At 53.3% G+C, this 14,738-nt stretch overlaps 1 protein-coding gene across 1 annotated transcript in view; it reads right to left on the bottom strand.

Moving 5' to 3' along the window:
• Positions 1-2,881: 2,881 nt before the first annotated feature.
• Positions 2,882-14,738, bottom strand: part of GREB1 (growth regulating estrogen receptor binding 1) — a 70,339-nt gene continuing 58,482 nt past the window's right edge. Inside the window, exons 25-32 of the mRNA XM_076000554.1 lie at positions 12,966-13,127; positions 10,987-11,191; positions 10,429-10,603; positions 9,445-9,663; positions 8,490-8,625; positions 6,355-6,555; positions 5,787-5,925; positions 2,882-4,712 (exon numbers count right to left, since the gene is read on the bottom strand). Of these exons, the coding sequence (XP_075856669.1) occupies positions 4,549-4,712; positions 5,787-5,925; positions 6,355-6,555; positions 8,490-8,625; positions 9,445-9,663; positions 10,429-10,603; positions 10,987-11,191; positions 12,966-13,127 (1,401 nt within the window). The 3' untranslated portion in view covers positions 2,882-4,548. The remainder of the gene's footprint in view (positions 4,713-5,786; positions 5,926-6,354; positions 6,556-8,489; positions 8,626-9,444; positions 9,664-10,428; positions 10,604-10,986; positions 11,192-12,965; positions 13,128-14,738) is intronic.

The following is a 14,738-nucleotide window of genomic DNA, read 5'->3' as shown; positions in this document are numbered from 1 at the left end:
CATTAGGGGCCCCCTTCACTCCCCTGTAACCTCAACTAATCACATCAGTAATGACCCTATTTCCAAATAACGTCCGTTCTGAGGTACTGGAGCTTAGGATTTCAGCCCCTACCACCGCCCAAACGCCCTCTTCTTAGCGAGCCGGGGAAAGACCCTTACGGAGCGACAAGTAGAGTCAGAGCGGCCTGCAATCCCAAACGAGAAAAATGAGTGCGCGCCCAAGTTTTAGATAAAAAGGAGAGAGAAAACTGGGACAGTATATTCGGCGAATGACAAATGCAGTCACAGAATTCTTGTTTCTTCTCTAGACGGGAAGGCCTTTAAAAATTTGCACTGGCCTTTCCAACTGTTTTGTTCATTAAAATGCTAATTCCCTCTGAGCTGGGAAACCTGCCTAAGCTAGCAGACTAAAAAAAAAAAAAAAAGAAAAAAGAAAATATGAAAGCTGTCCACATTGGACGCACCCTTGGTTCACGGTCTTCCCTTCAACAAAAGCTGTCTGCAGACTGAAGCCAGATCTAGCAGGTTTAATACAAATTTGTTAAAAGTGACTTCTAGACTTTAATCCTGGGATTGCCCGCACTCAGGATGGCAGGTAACAGCATATTCCATATGTGCTCACATCCAGGCCCACCTCCTCCAGGCGAGCTGGAAACAGTTGGGTTTCCCAGTGGGAAAATATCGGATCTGTGCTTTTGTCATGGGCAAAGCCGTGGGAGCCAACAGCACCTTCTGACATACGGGCGCTCAGTGGAAGCCAATTGCCTAAGAACCAGCTGTGATGTGTGCGGCAATATTATTACACCTGCAGGCAAGCGTTATGTTGCTTAATAGCTGTGTAATTGAGACAAGTTGTTTACCCTCTCTGGGCCCCACTTTATTTCTCTGTAAGATGGTCCCAATAATACCTACTTCAGAGCACTGGTGTGCTGATTAAATGAAATAATGGCTATTTAGTCATCTAGTAAAATGCCTGACATGTAGTAGGTGCCCAAAAATGTTTGCTACTCACTGATGGTCATTTTGTAGCTAGCAGTCTCTGGGGAGCTGGGTGACTTGGCCAAGGAATGGAAGCATGAACCAAAGTCTCCTGGTTTCATATTCCATGCTCTTCCTGATGCCCCGTCCTGCCTTGGGAACTCCAACACCTGCATAATAAATGTTGCTTCTTGCAGCTTTACTTCTCCTCTTTCACTGTAACGGCCTTTAAATTGCTGAAAGTATTCAGGGGATTTCTTCCTCCTCTGACCCTGTTAGGCTACTAGGCACATCAGAAAAGCCCCTCTTTAAAGCTAGGCATAGTAAGTACTGTTAATACTAAAAACCGTGCATGTTCATTTCACATAGCCATGAAGACCCGTCAAACATAAACGTACAGTCCCAGCCCACTGTGGACTCTTGTAGTTAGGTTGAGTTTGTTTGGTTTGGATCACCACTCCTAGGGGTTGAGGACTTTCCGGTTGGTTAGACTTGAGGACTACGAGGCAGAGACCTGGGGTAAGTAAAGGTCTTGATTCTCTGAGTATTCTGCAAAGGATTCTCGTAGGCCTTGGAGTGCATCCTACATGAAGAAATAGGAGGTTTAATATTTGGGTGTGTGTGGGCTTTCAGAGATGCATGAATGGAGCTTCCTGTTCACAACGGCATCCGGCTAAGACGTGACACAGCCACTTCCATGAGAACAGCTACAAAGACATAGCAGGGAAGAGCTTAAGATGTCATGGAAAGCAAAGGATGGAAACCAAAAATCTGAGCACTCCCATTTACTATAGACAGACCTGCTGAAAATTGTCAACTGATGGCTAACAAATGCTCCATCATCCCAAACGGCAAATCTTCTGCCTCAAAATGAGTTGGGATCTGCTTGGTTTCCTATTGCTGGAAGTGTAGACAGGGGCTAAGTGGTTGGAGACGTACACCCCCATGTTAGACACCCCATCAGTTCCCCCTTCTATGTTGGCTTAGGAAGAGCTGGTCAGAACACTGACGTCAACCCAGAGTACAGAGCTTGGTCACGTCTAGAAACGGGCCCAGAAGCAGTGCATACACATCAGCCCTGACCCACGGCATGGAGAGAGGGCAGGCTCTGCCCTTTCCTCCAAGGCTCGAGGGATACAGCAGAGAACGTGTCTTACAAAATTCGCACTTTCACTGGGGGAGACAAAAAACCCCAAACTGTGTCCTCTGTTAGTAGTTACCCAATCTGGTTGACCGCCTTTCTTTCACAGCTTTGTGTTTCCTTCGCTTTTTATGGATCTTTACTTGTGTTTATTTCTGTGCCAGGAGCTCCTGCTTGCTTATTCTGTTTACCATAAGTGACCTGAAATGATTACGGGGGACAGGACGTGCTGGTCAGAGAGGAGTGCCAACAGCTCGTTTCACTAAGGCTTGGTGCCCTCCTCCTGCTCGGGGCCCCACACTCGCTTTTAGCCTTGGCCGTGGCTAAGGCTTGGCACAGGTGGGTGGAACACGAGGAGGTGACAGGAAGAGCTGCAGGGAACCACACAGCTTTGCTGCTCCAAACCGCTTCCCCTGTTAAGCATCCGGACAAACGCCCTAGGCCTCCTCCTGTAGGCTCTCTGAGGCTCAGTGTCCCCAAACCGTCCTTGCTTTGTGGCAGGCTTGTCTGCACATTTTGAGTTGTTTCCCCCATACTTGCTTTTCAGCACATCCAATTCTGTCTGCCCTTTCTCCTTCAGGAAGTCCTCACTATGTTAAGGTAGCTCACGCTCACGGTGTTATTCTAATTTCTTTTCCCAAACTCCCTTTTGTCATGCCATGAGATTTTAAAAGCAGGTAGACCCCAAAGATCTCTGGCCACACTACTTTCTCTCAAAACAATGCAATTAATACCCACCAAAGAACCAATACGTGTACTATAAGTTTTATTTATAAGACTGGAACAGACAAGAATATTAGTTAGGGTTTTTTCTTCCAAGTTTAAATTAACTAACAAAATGGGGAGAATGACACAGAAGGTGCTATTTACAAAAGACAAATACAACTAAAGGAGGTCAGTTTTTATTCCAAAATAGGAATAATGACTTATACAAAGTGATCATTTTACAAACATTGATCTAAATCTTTAGTATTTGTGGCCTTTTTTTCTTAGGGGGAAAAAAAAAAAGATTGACATGAACTCTTTGGTATTATCTTTTAAAATCATTTATTCTTGGATTGTTATCCATTAGAGTGCTTATAAATATCTAAGATAGATGTATAAGAATGCATTCTGGTTAACTTTTTAATATCTTTAAAACTTCTCCTTCAAGCTATGGGCCACTTCAAAAGCAGAGTGGTTTTGGGGGTGGGGGACGCTGGACTGCAGGATCCAGGACCCAGGAGTCTGAACCGTGCCTCTTAGCTCTTCCAGCTGCGTGACCTGGGTGAGGTGCACTCTGCGTCTCAACCCTCTTGTCCTTCAAATGAGAATGGCTATCCCCCCTATCACACGTGGAAAGGATGAAACAAGACCTCGCCATGGAAGCGCCCGGCCCAGTGTCTGGGCCATAGGTGGTCGTCTAGACCGCTGGCCTGCAGCCCGTTCTGCCAGGCTGTGCAGGGGTGAGTGCTGTGGGACTCATCCCTGCAGCCTTCTCTTCTGCTCCCTCTGCTTTTCTAGTCAGGTGAGATCCTCTTGGAAGGAACCAACCTTTGGTAAGAGAAAACAAGCTATTCGAGGAACTGAAAACCGAGCGTCAATAAATTATAATCATATATCTAGTTCTTATCAACTATTTTATATCACTTTGGTGTGTTTATCATTGGTTTCAAGTAAGCAATTTGGTTCTCTTTCCTTTGTAAGGCAAATTTTAGGTCAACCTCTGTAAGCCTCATTTTCTCCCTAATAAAAGAACCCTTTTAAAGAAAGCTTCTTTGCATTTTTGCCCTTTCTAAGAGGTAGGGTATTGACCCTATGCTATTTTAATAGAATCATATTTGCTCTGAAGTAAAACAATTTGTTTTACTTTATTAAATTTGATGCCTTTGGGCTAGCTTCTAAAAAAAAAAAAAACTTGTAGGCAATTAAATAATTCTTGTTAAAAATGATCTGCTTATTTTTTTGTCTCCAGCCTTTACAGTTGAAATGTTCCTTTGGAATATTGCTTTGTAGGTGGTTATAGGGAAACCTACTTAACTGAAATCCCATCCACTGCCTGAAATACTGGCACCTCTACAAAATAATCCAAGATTCTTTAGAACTAAGAAAAGTCTAGTTTGTCCATGGAAGCACGTGAGTGACATGACAGGAAGCAAAACTTTGTTCTTCATGAAATGGACTTCAAAACAGCCCGGGGCCATCTGGCCCTTCAGAACTCGGGAGTCTGGGCTTTGTCCTGCCCTCCCCAGAGGCATCTTCCTCCTCTTCCTCCTGGCTCCGGGGACCAGGGCCTCTGGGCCTCGGCACGCTGTGAGGGGCTGTGCAGCACAGGGTGCCTGGGGTCTGCTCCAGTCAAACATCCCGTGGTTCTAGAACTTTCTTTAGCCTCAACAGCACCAAGGTGCTGAGTGCTCCGCTCTTCCAGGAAACCTGCTCCAGTGTCTTCTTCAGATGTGTCGTCCGGTCAGAAAAAAGAGCGGCCGGTCTTCCCTGGCATTGGCCGTCTGGAACTCGTCACGCAGCCGGAACTGCCACTCGTCCTCGAGCTCCAGGCGGACGACCGTCTGGCGGAGCGAGCTCCGGTCCTGGCAGATCACGCACAGGGTGGCACCTGCGCGGGCGGGGCAGAGGCGTGGGGAGCAAGAGGGTGAGTTTACTCAGGTGAAAGTCACCGCCTGGATTCTACTGGCAGTAACGAGATCGGGCACCGCTCGGAAGGGCAAGTCCCTTGCTTCTTCCGGGCCGATGTATGATCTTAGCAAGACAGACAGTACGCCGGCGTGCGGCGGTGGGTTGGCGGGGAGACTCCACGGAGGCAGGGGAAAGCCGAGCATCGCGAACCGAGCATCCTCAGTTCCAGCCCTCCGCTCACATCCCTGCACACCCCACCCACCCTCACCCCCTTCTTCACCAGGCCAGAGCCTGCCCACCCGTCCAGCTGGGGGCAGCTCCCACTGTCCCCTTGTCCCCAGCCTTGGCAACTCTCCCTCCTCTCCCTTCTGACATTCAGCGATACATCAACCAGGTCTCCTTCACCTCGTCTCTCTCCTCCCTCTCTGCACGTCCAGTCCTCCCTTTGAAGGAAACGTTTCCTGACACAGAGATGCTCTAGAAACCTCTCAGTATTCCCTGAGGCCTTGTGCACTGTTGGTGCCCATTAACTACCTGCTAGACAGGAAGGTCAGAGTGAAGAACCGCCAAAGAAAGCGAAGGTCAGTGAGGGACCGATTGAGATTGGAAACACAGAGTCACACAGAACAAATGCTTGCCATTCTCGGCTGCCCCAGCATGGAAAGGAGAAAGATTAGAGTAAGAGCAGAGTTGCACACGGTGCCAACCAAGGTGAGGAGGAAGGGCCCCCCTTCTTTCAGCAGGAAGCGGCATCTAAGGGGACCGGGGTGCAACGTGAAGGATTTAGGACGAAAAGGAACGCAGAAGCTGAAAATATCTGCAATGCACCTTAAAGAAAGGGGGGCGTGTCTTGTCTCTACCTGGACAGGAACACAGGAGAGAGCCCCCTAGAATCCAGCCCCAGACTTCTTGGTGGCCGGGGCAGTCGCCTGCCCTCTCTGAGCCTCAGTTACCCACTGGCAGCAGGACTAGCCCCAGAGGACACCTCCTTGGAGGCCCCAGGCAGTGACAGCCACTCAAGTCAGGGTTCAGGATTGGAGTTGGCGTAAGTTACCTTTCAGAAAATGAAACTTTTTCAAAAAGCCAGCCCCCACAAACGAGTCACAGAGGTACAGCAGGAGCCCACTAAAGATCAAGTCGGAGCAGCTGATGTTTAAAGAGTGGGGCCTGGAGCTCACGTAGCAAACGGAAATCTGAAAAAGAAGGAATCCAAGAGAAAACACCATTTTCCACAAAAAGACTCAATAACGTCACACCCCGGGGGTTTGCACCTAACAAATGCTAACTACTTGGTCAGGCTCAAGATTTCTGGGGGGCCAGAGATATTTTCATGTTATTTCCTAATCTATACCCTAAAAGTCAGTTCCAGGAGATTCATGCAGATCTATCTACACATGGGCTCATTTGGGAATGGAAATGCTTTGGCATCAGAATGGGATTGGACTCCCAACTTCCTGCATCTGGGCGGCCGTCCCAGCTCTCTCGCCTGTTACCAGCTGTAAAGCGGGGAAGCCACCTGGGACACGGTAGCTGACCAGTGAGGACCCAGAGCCCCGGATCCTAGCTCGTATGCCCCAGGATTCTCTGATTTACACTTTCCACGGTGCCCCGCTGAAGGTCACCTGAGATCCCAGGTTAAGGTAACAGTCGACGGACAGCACGGGGTGGCCGTGGTTCTTCAGGGACAGCGGGAAGAGGCGGTGGCTGTGGTGCTGGAGGAACTTCTCCAGCAGGAGCTGGGCGGGAGCCGCGAGGAGCGTGTGCTTGCTGTCGGGGGCGCAGATGTACTGGGCCGGCACGACGGCAGTGGAATTCTCGGACACCTGCACGGGACGAGGGGCGTCAGGCCACTTCCGGCTGCCCGGAGGGGAGCGGGCCCTCCCAGGGCTTCTAGGCTGGACTCAGGGGCTGGGGTGGCCCCAGCAGGGAAGGTTGTGTTGCTCGGGGGGATGCAGAGAACAAACAGGGAACAGCTACTCCAAGAACGAAATCCTCCGTTGAGAAAAACGAGGTTTTACCGAAGTGGGATACGTGCAAACTAACCAACGCGATCAGTAAGAATTAGAGACGTTGATCATTCCATGGAGGAATCTGGCTGTCTGGTCTAGAGCAAATGAGAGAACCGTGGACCTTGGGAACTTTCCCCGCACCCAGCAACGCCTGCCTCGGGGAGGGCCAGTGGTGGGGGCCTGAATACAGCCCATATATCCACGGCCCCCCACTCCAGGGTGGACACCAGGCCGTGGGCGCTCACTCCATCACTGGCACGTTTTCCATGCTGTGGCCAGAGACACTACATTTAATATACATAATTAAAACTAACCAGACCCTCTGCCGAACACCCTGCAGTTACTCCTAGAGAAAAGTCTAGAACTCTCCCCTGGCTGATAAGGCCGACCTACTCCCCCAGCTCCTCTCGGCCACTCTCCTCGTCGGCCTCCTAGGTGGCTTCACCCACGTTCTGCCCCTGCCTGGACGCACAGCGCTTGCCCTCCCGCCACCCTCTAGCCTCTGCGGAGTCACTTTCTTGGTGACACTTCCACAGACTCCCCGTGACACACGCTCCACCTTTGGGGTGCTTCTCGCTACAGTGTCTCAGCTGCTGGGTACAGACTCTGAGCAAAGGGGTCGGGTGCTCAGTAAATATTTAATGAATAAAGAAATGAAAGCAATTAAGTGATTTCATTTATACGTAAGACCACAAGTCGTTACTAGCTGTCCTATATATAATCGATATGCACTTAAACCTAATGGAAAAATAAGATTATGTCCAAAATAGGAATAAAGATGAAATACCTGAGAGTTTTTAAGTGGCACCAAAGGACATAAGAAAAAAAATGAGCTTTAAAGGCACCTGCAGCTCTTTGGTAGAAAAGCCTTAATACCGTAAAGATCTCAATTCTCCCCCCAAATTAAACTACAAATCTAGCACAGTTTTAATTTAAAAATCTCAACGGTGGTAGCAGGTGGGGGGCTTAACTCCGACTCCCAGGTTTTTCTGAAAGTACAGGCCTTTTGCTGAAAGGTCTTGCTACTTCGCAAGAGAAATGAGGATGGGCTTCCACGGGCAGAGAAGGCCTCGGTCCCCGCCTCTGAACTGCACGAGGAGTCAGCAGAAAACCAGGAAGGACAGAGGCTGGAAAAGGCAGCTGGTACTGAAAGGCTGACGGTGTCAGGGCAGGATTCAAGGCGGGCAGGAGGTGACAGAGAAAGGGCCTCTGGCCCACAGGACTGGGGAGACCCTCCGGCAGAGATACCCCAGCCTGCACAGTTTCCCAGAAGACACACAACTCTCTCGGGTCTCGCTGTGATTTGGCATCTTAAATTCCCCAGGCCTGCTCGGCTAGAACGCACACAGCGGGAGCACGTCCCTCCCCACGCCGAGGCTGGCCTGTGGGCAGACAGCAGGGCCATCGAGCCAGCCTGCGGGGCCATCCAGCCATGTGGCCAGGCACCAGCCCAGGGCCCAGGGAAGAGCGTGGCCCTGGGCCTCAGCCGGCACAGGACGCCGTGGTGGTGGTCTCGCACTGAGCAGAGGCCGACGGGACAGAGTTACAATCAGAGAGCAGAAGAGCAGCCCGACAGAGCCTCCCTTCCCGGTTGATTACAAACCCCTGCGCACCCTCCCCCGGGGTGAAGCCCCGCCCCACTTCCGAGAAAGAGACGACCTGTCCTCCCCGAAGGCTCCCACCATTTCGGCACCGTAGCAGCCCACGCGGCAGGTGCACAGACCCGCCCGGCAGCGAGCCAGGCTCACCTTGGACGTGATGTGGAAGGACCTGTGCCCGCCCACCGCGATCTGCTTCTTCATCACGCTGAAGCGGTTGAACCGGCAGAGCAGGAGGCCGGCGCTGTGCACCCGCAGGTTGAAGTCCACGTCGTCGCACGTGAACCTGCTCGGGACAGAGGAGCAGCAGGTGTGACGGGATGCAGCTCACGCCCCCGTCACAGCCCCCAGACCCCCAGAGTGCGGCCCCGCCCCAGGGAGCTGCGAGGTGGGCGGCTTCCATCCTGCCTCCAGACCTTGCTCTAGAAGGGGTTGCAAGGAGAACAAACGAGGCACAGGGCAACGCGAGTGTACCAGGAGGGCAGCGGCACCTACGGCTTAAACCACACAAGCACGGATGCTCGGTGCCCGCTCGAAACAACAACAAACCCCCCAGGGCAAAATACCAGCCACGTTTCATAGCCGAGGAAGACCCGTGGCTCAGAGACGAGCCATGTGCCTGAGCCGCGAAGCCGCCCGGTGGCAGAGCCCCGACCCCAGCAGACCCGGCAGCCTGGCTGCGCAAGTCCCCGCAGGCCCTGTCGGCCGCGCCGCCCGGCACACCTGGGTGCTCAGCGAGCACCTGGCGATTGAATTATCTCGTGAGCACGTCTGTGGCGAGAGGTGTAGGGAACAAACTACGGAAGTTACTTCATCCCGGTGTTCAGTGCTAGAGCCCCTAAAAGGCAACGTGCCGAGACAAACACATCGCACAGTGTGACTCACTAAAGTGAAGTCTCACGAGGATCGATGAAGCCGAGTGATCTTACGTGAACACCAAAAATACAACGGCACTAGAAAACTGGGGACCAGAAGCAGGGCCGGGCCAGCGCCGCGGGGCAGCAGCTCTGGCCCAGGCAGGCCCTCGGGACAAAGGGGAGGGACCTGCCCGAGGCCACCGCCCACCCAGGGCTCCGTCCTCGGGGCCGTGGGTGCAGGGACTCACCGGTTCTGGTTGTACTGCACGTTCTGGGTCAGGTCCACGTTGAGGATGACAAAGTCGTGCACGTGGCAGCGGGAGAAGGGCTCTCGCACCTCGCTGCGCCGGGTCTTGCCGGACCACTTGCGCAGGCCGATCAGGGCGTAGTGCGTGATGTTGGGGGAGGCCTCGATGTGCTGCATGATGTACTTCAAGGAGACGTTCCTTTCCGACCAGGAAAACTCCCTGCTCGAAGGAGGGAGAGTGACGTCCCGAGGTTGCCAGGCAAGCGGCCGCGAGGGGCTTTGTGCGGGCCAGCCGGGACCCCGCCTTGCAACCGCACCCCCCGGGCACTGGATGGCCAGTGTGGCTAGAACCCAGAGCGACCCCCCACGGGGCCAGGCACCCTGCTGAGCACGTCACATTTGGGACGCTTCTTCCACGAGCTGAACACACTTGCGGACCGTAATTTTAGTTAATCCTCACAACAGCCCTCTGGCGCAGGTGTTAACAGCCCCCTCAGAGATGAGGAGGCTGGAACCCCAAAAGATTCGGTCGTTTGCCCAGAGTCGCACAGCAAACAAACGTCAAGCTGGGAGCCAGCAGTGAAGCTGGCGGGCAGGGCGGGGCTGCAAGTGGCGGGACAGGGACTTCCGGGAGGAAGGTGTCCCTTTCTCCATTCGGAGTTGGTTAAATGGGTGTGCTCGGTTTATGTAAATTTCTGTATATACATTGTTATACTTCCTTTTCTGTATGCATATATTACACTTAATATAAAATATGTGATTTTCTGTGTGATTATACTTCAAGAACAATTTTTTTTTAATTAAAGGCAAGCCAGGGTTGGAGTGTGAGTGAGTCCACTCGTGCTGCACCCAGGGCTGGGGCCACCGCGGGCCACGCCTTCCGATGGAGGTGCCCTCTGGTCCCGGGGGTGGGGGACAGCATTCCCCTGCCAGCTCGCCTGTCACTGTCTGCAGCCTGGGGGGGCAAAGCTCTCGGGCTCCTCACCTGCTTCTCTCCCCAGCACCGTCGATGTCCACCACGTTCCACATCACGCAGGAGTCGTCCGAAATCACGATGAAGGGCCAGATGTCCTGCGGCTTGATGCCCAGCTCCTCCTGCCGGTTGCGCTCGAGCTCCAGGTTGTGGTAGGACAGCTCCTTGATGAGGAAGTGGGCGGCGCCTGCCACGGGCGGAACGAGCCAGCTCAGGCCTGCGCCGCCCTCCGGACAGGCCGGCTCCGGCTGTCCTACCGTGTCCCCTGCCACCGACATCAGCCATAGACTCAGGAGAGAAACCAGAGAGGAAAGTGCCACTCCCCAAGCTGTACCCACACTTGCCTTCCGTATCCTTTCTTTTCTAACCACTGCAAATACGAACCGATAACAGAACACCGGGAGACAGGAACATTCTCATAAGAAAGCCAAACAAATCAAAATAGCTCTAAAAGTCCCAAAACGAAAGGCTTGATGTCAAACGCTTAACTCTTCCATCTCTGGAACATTCCTTCTCTCGGGTCTCCGTGCACAGAAACCGCGGCGTGGGGCGGGCGTCAGGGACACCTACCCACGCCGGCACTGTTGAACACGCTGGGCAGCACCAGCATGATGTGGTTGGGCCAGTACTTCTTGTAGATGGCCATCTCGTACTCCTTCACCACCAGCACGTGCAGGTGGCTGGCGCCGTCCATCGCGTGGTACAGGTTGAAGAGCCCGTGCTCGTGGCGGCCAGTTGTGGGAGTGAACGTGGGGCTTTTGATGTACTCGTGTCCCTGCAAAGTACAGGTACGGTGAGGCATGTTTGTAGACGTGGTCACAGTCACACCCCGCCCGTGATGTGTGATTCCGCAGCATCTTCCATCACGTGACGGACAGGACCGCCAAACTCCTAGAATCCGAGCTGGCCTCGTGACCCGCTTTTACCAACAGAGTGCGGGAAAAACGGCACTGCGCCAGTTCCGCGTCTGCCTCCAGAGGACTTGCACGTGAACGGTCGGGGCCAGCCCACGGGAGGATGGGACACTGCATGGAGCAGAGACGAACGTCCCTGCTGAGGCCACTCTAACCAGCCAGCCCCAGTGACCTGACAGCTCACCGCAGACCCCGAGCGAGCACGACCGAGCCAGAGCCGCCGTCCATCTGGCTGAACCAAGCCGAACTGCCGGCCCACAGAATCAGAACCTAAATAAATGCGTGTTCAGAAGTGGTTTGTTGGGCGACAGAAACTAACTGGCACACATCAAGCAACCAAATCCATTACCCTCTTTTACCCATTACCCATTATTTACCCACCAGTACCCATTATGCTCAGACTACACGTTGACCCTGTGTATCTTCAAAAATCCTCTACACACGTGAGCACATGACACCCCCCCATCACTTTCCCATGTAGCTAGATAGTCATACACTCAGGCTACGATATCTTTCACGTAAATAACTAGGTTTTCTTCAGCTCCTTCCTCAGCAGTAAGTTATCTGGCCAAGCCAGGGTTTCTGCTCCCTCTGAATTGTCCAGGCACCTGCAACAAAGCTGTGCATGCAGCTGGTGCTTGTGGCCGGTTCTGATGGGAAAGCTGGGATACAGGCGGAGAAATGGGGAAATCCCGGCTCTTACGCCATTATATATCCGGGGAGTGTCACTGCAACACCCCCAACCCCAGCCCCCGGGGAAGGAGACACCTTACGATGAAAGCCCCTTTGGCACTTTACAAATGTTTTCATTGCTCAGTAATAGACTGCTGGGTCTGAAAGGCCAGGCTCAACTGCACAGGGGCCTGGCACTCTGGAGACGGAAAGGCAGCCTTCCACGCACGGCCTGCTACTGGGGCTGGTTCAAGAGCAGCCGGTGGACTCTGACCTGTGCGGCTGGAATACAAGAGCCAAGAGCCCTGCAAGGAGCATCTCTGTAAGAAGAATGGTGGCCACAGAGACGATGGATTATTAAGAGTAATCTTTGCAAAAGATAAATGGAACGCATCTTTCAGAGATTTACCCTGACATATTTCAGAGATGAAACATACGACATCTGGGATTTACTTCCAAACAACACAGGAAGGGAGATGAGGACAGAAGGACAAACGAAACAAGGCTGAAGTTTGGGGATGGCCCTCAGGGATTCACTGTGCTGTTCCGTCTGCCCAAGACTGTTCACAGCGCTCCATGGCAGAGAGCGTTCAAGAGAAGTCAGGGGTAGGGGGAGACGGACAGACATCTCTCCAGCACCTGTTACCTTCCAGGCACGGTCTGGTGCCTTCCTTATGCTGGTTATTCAAATAATTTTCACCACAAGCTTTTCCAAGAGTTATTATTGCCTCACTTTACAGGTGAGGAAACTGAGGCTCAGGGATATTAAGTGACAAGTCCAAGTAACGCAACTAGTAAATGGTCGAACGAGACTCACGCTGGAATCTGAGTGCCTCCATGCGCTAGACCAGCCTGGTCCACGTTCAGTCACCGTGGCGGCGTCTCTGCTCTGCTCCACGTGCCCTGACTCATCAGGGGCCACATGAAGCCACTTAGATCTGCCCCCCACGGCTTGGCCAGTACCTTGTCTGTGACGAGGGGCAGCCGCATGCTCTCCAGCTGGCCGCCGGGCTGGCTGAAGACGAAGTGGTGCTCCTTGGACTTGGGGATGATGAAGTGGAGCTGGACCTCCTCTCCTAGCATGGAGTAAGAGAAGGCAAAGGCGTGCAGGCTGGACTCATAGAGCTGCGGTGCGAGGGGAGAGGACAGAGCTTGTCATCAGGGTCCGCCTTGCTTCCCAGAAGGTCCCAGGCCCGTCCTGCCATGACACCACAGCCACCTCCATCCCACAGCACGAGAAACCCACGGCGTGGCTCCAGGGCAAAGCACAGACGCCCAGGTCTGGCGACGGGGCCAGCATGCCCAAGGCCACGCACCCAGCAGAGCCTGCTCCGTCCCCAACCCCGATGGTGTGGCCCCCAGCCGTGCCATGCAGGCACCAAGCCCTCTGGATCTGACCCGGCCCCGCTGTGGGTCACCAACTGAAGCATTCGCACTTTAATTCTCACAGACGTATTTTTCTATCATAGTTATCACGCGCAGCAGCACAGGAGTAAGATGACGACTACGCCTGCTTGCACCCTTTGTAACACTGCGCGCCAGGCCCTGCTCTGTCCCTTTCGTGTTGCGATTAACAGTCCTGGGAGTGGGTACTGTCCCCATCCCCACTGTGTAGGGGCGGAAACTGACACTCAGAAGTCTTAGGCTCACTCAGTCTTAGTCTCCTGTCCCCAAGTCTAACAGCACTTTAGTTACTTCCTCCAGTCTCCACTTACCAGCCATCCCCCACTGTGGTCTGTGCACAGGCTGCTCTCGCGTGTGGCCTGCAGCCCGGCCTTGCACGCCCATGGGTGTTCTTTCGGGGCCCTCCCCACTGACAGCCCTCCCAGCACGTGCTCTGGGCTGCAGAAAGGCAGACCTGCACACAGTGGCCTTGAACCCCCGCTGTGGCTACAGCCACACAGCCCTTTGCAGCAGAGATGAGGGAGAGAGAGCTTTCGCTTGGGGAGGGAGCAAAGGAGGATGCAACTAAGAAGTTTCGTAGAAAAGGTCAGGGGAGCCCTGGGAGATGAAGGCAACGGGAGCAGCATGAGCAGAAGCACAGAGGTGTGGACAAGGCAGCCAGGATGTCACGCACCCTCCATGTCCCTCGACGGCTGGTTCCAAGCCCCTGTACCCCCCAGGTGTGCTCCCTCTCTGACTACGGTCCCCCAGACCTGAGCACCCCCTGAACACAGGCCAGGTGTGGCCCAGCTGCCCAGGGCACAGGCTCCCGGTCCCTCCTGCCCTGCACTCTGCCATCAGTTAATGCAGCCCGAGGGCACGATGCCACGAGTCACTGCTGATGCTTATTGAGATGACGAGGACTCACACCCTCCAAAAAGAAAGTTAGAGTTTGTCTGGGACAAATGGGATTATTGATTATTTTAGTTCTTTAAAAAATTACTCCTATGTCCTTAGTGATTTCATCAACAATAAAACTGCAAACTTAAAAAGAAACTTAATATGGAGGAAGACAGGTGTTACTTCCTTGGCAGCCCAGCTAAAGGCCGGGCAGACTTGGAGAATTTGAAGCCTCCGGCTCTGTTTCCCTCTGCAAAAAGGTTGGAGACAGAGGCCAGTGCTCAGGCCTTTTTGGAAGCAGCCAGAACATCGGCTGTCCCACCCGCCTCGCTCCCCGGCCAGGTGTCTGACTGGCTCCCACCGGCTCCGGCTCTCTCCCTCCTCCCCTTTTCCCCTGAGTCTGAAAGGAAGCACTAAGTGTAAGACGATGCCTTCCGTTTATCAACAAGCAGC

The sequence above is a fragment of the Microcebus murinus genome, chromosome 3 (genome assembly GCF_040939455.1).
Source record: "Microcebus murinus isolate Inina chromosome 3, M.murinus_Inina_mat1.0, whole genome shotgun sequence".
Taxonomy (NCBI): domain Eukaryota; kingdom Metazoa; phylum Chordata; class Mammalia; order Primates; family Cheirogaleidae; genus Microcebus; species Microcebus murinus.
Note: the sequence above shows the minus strand (reverse complement) of the source record. Positions and strands in the feature narration are given on the sequence as shown.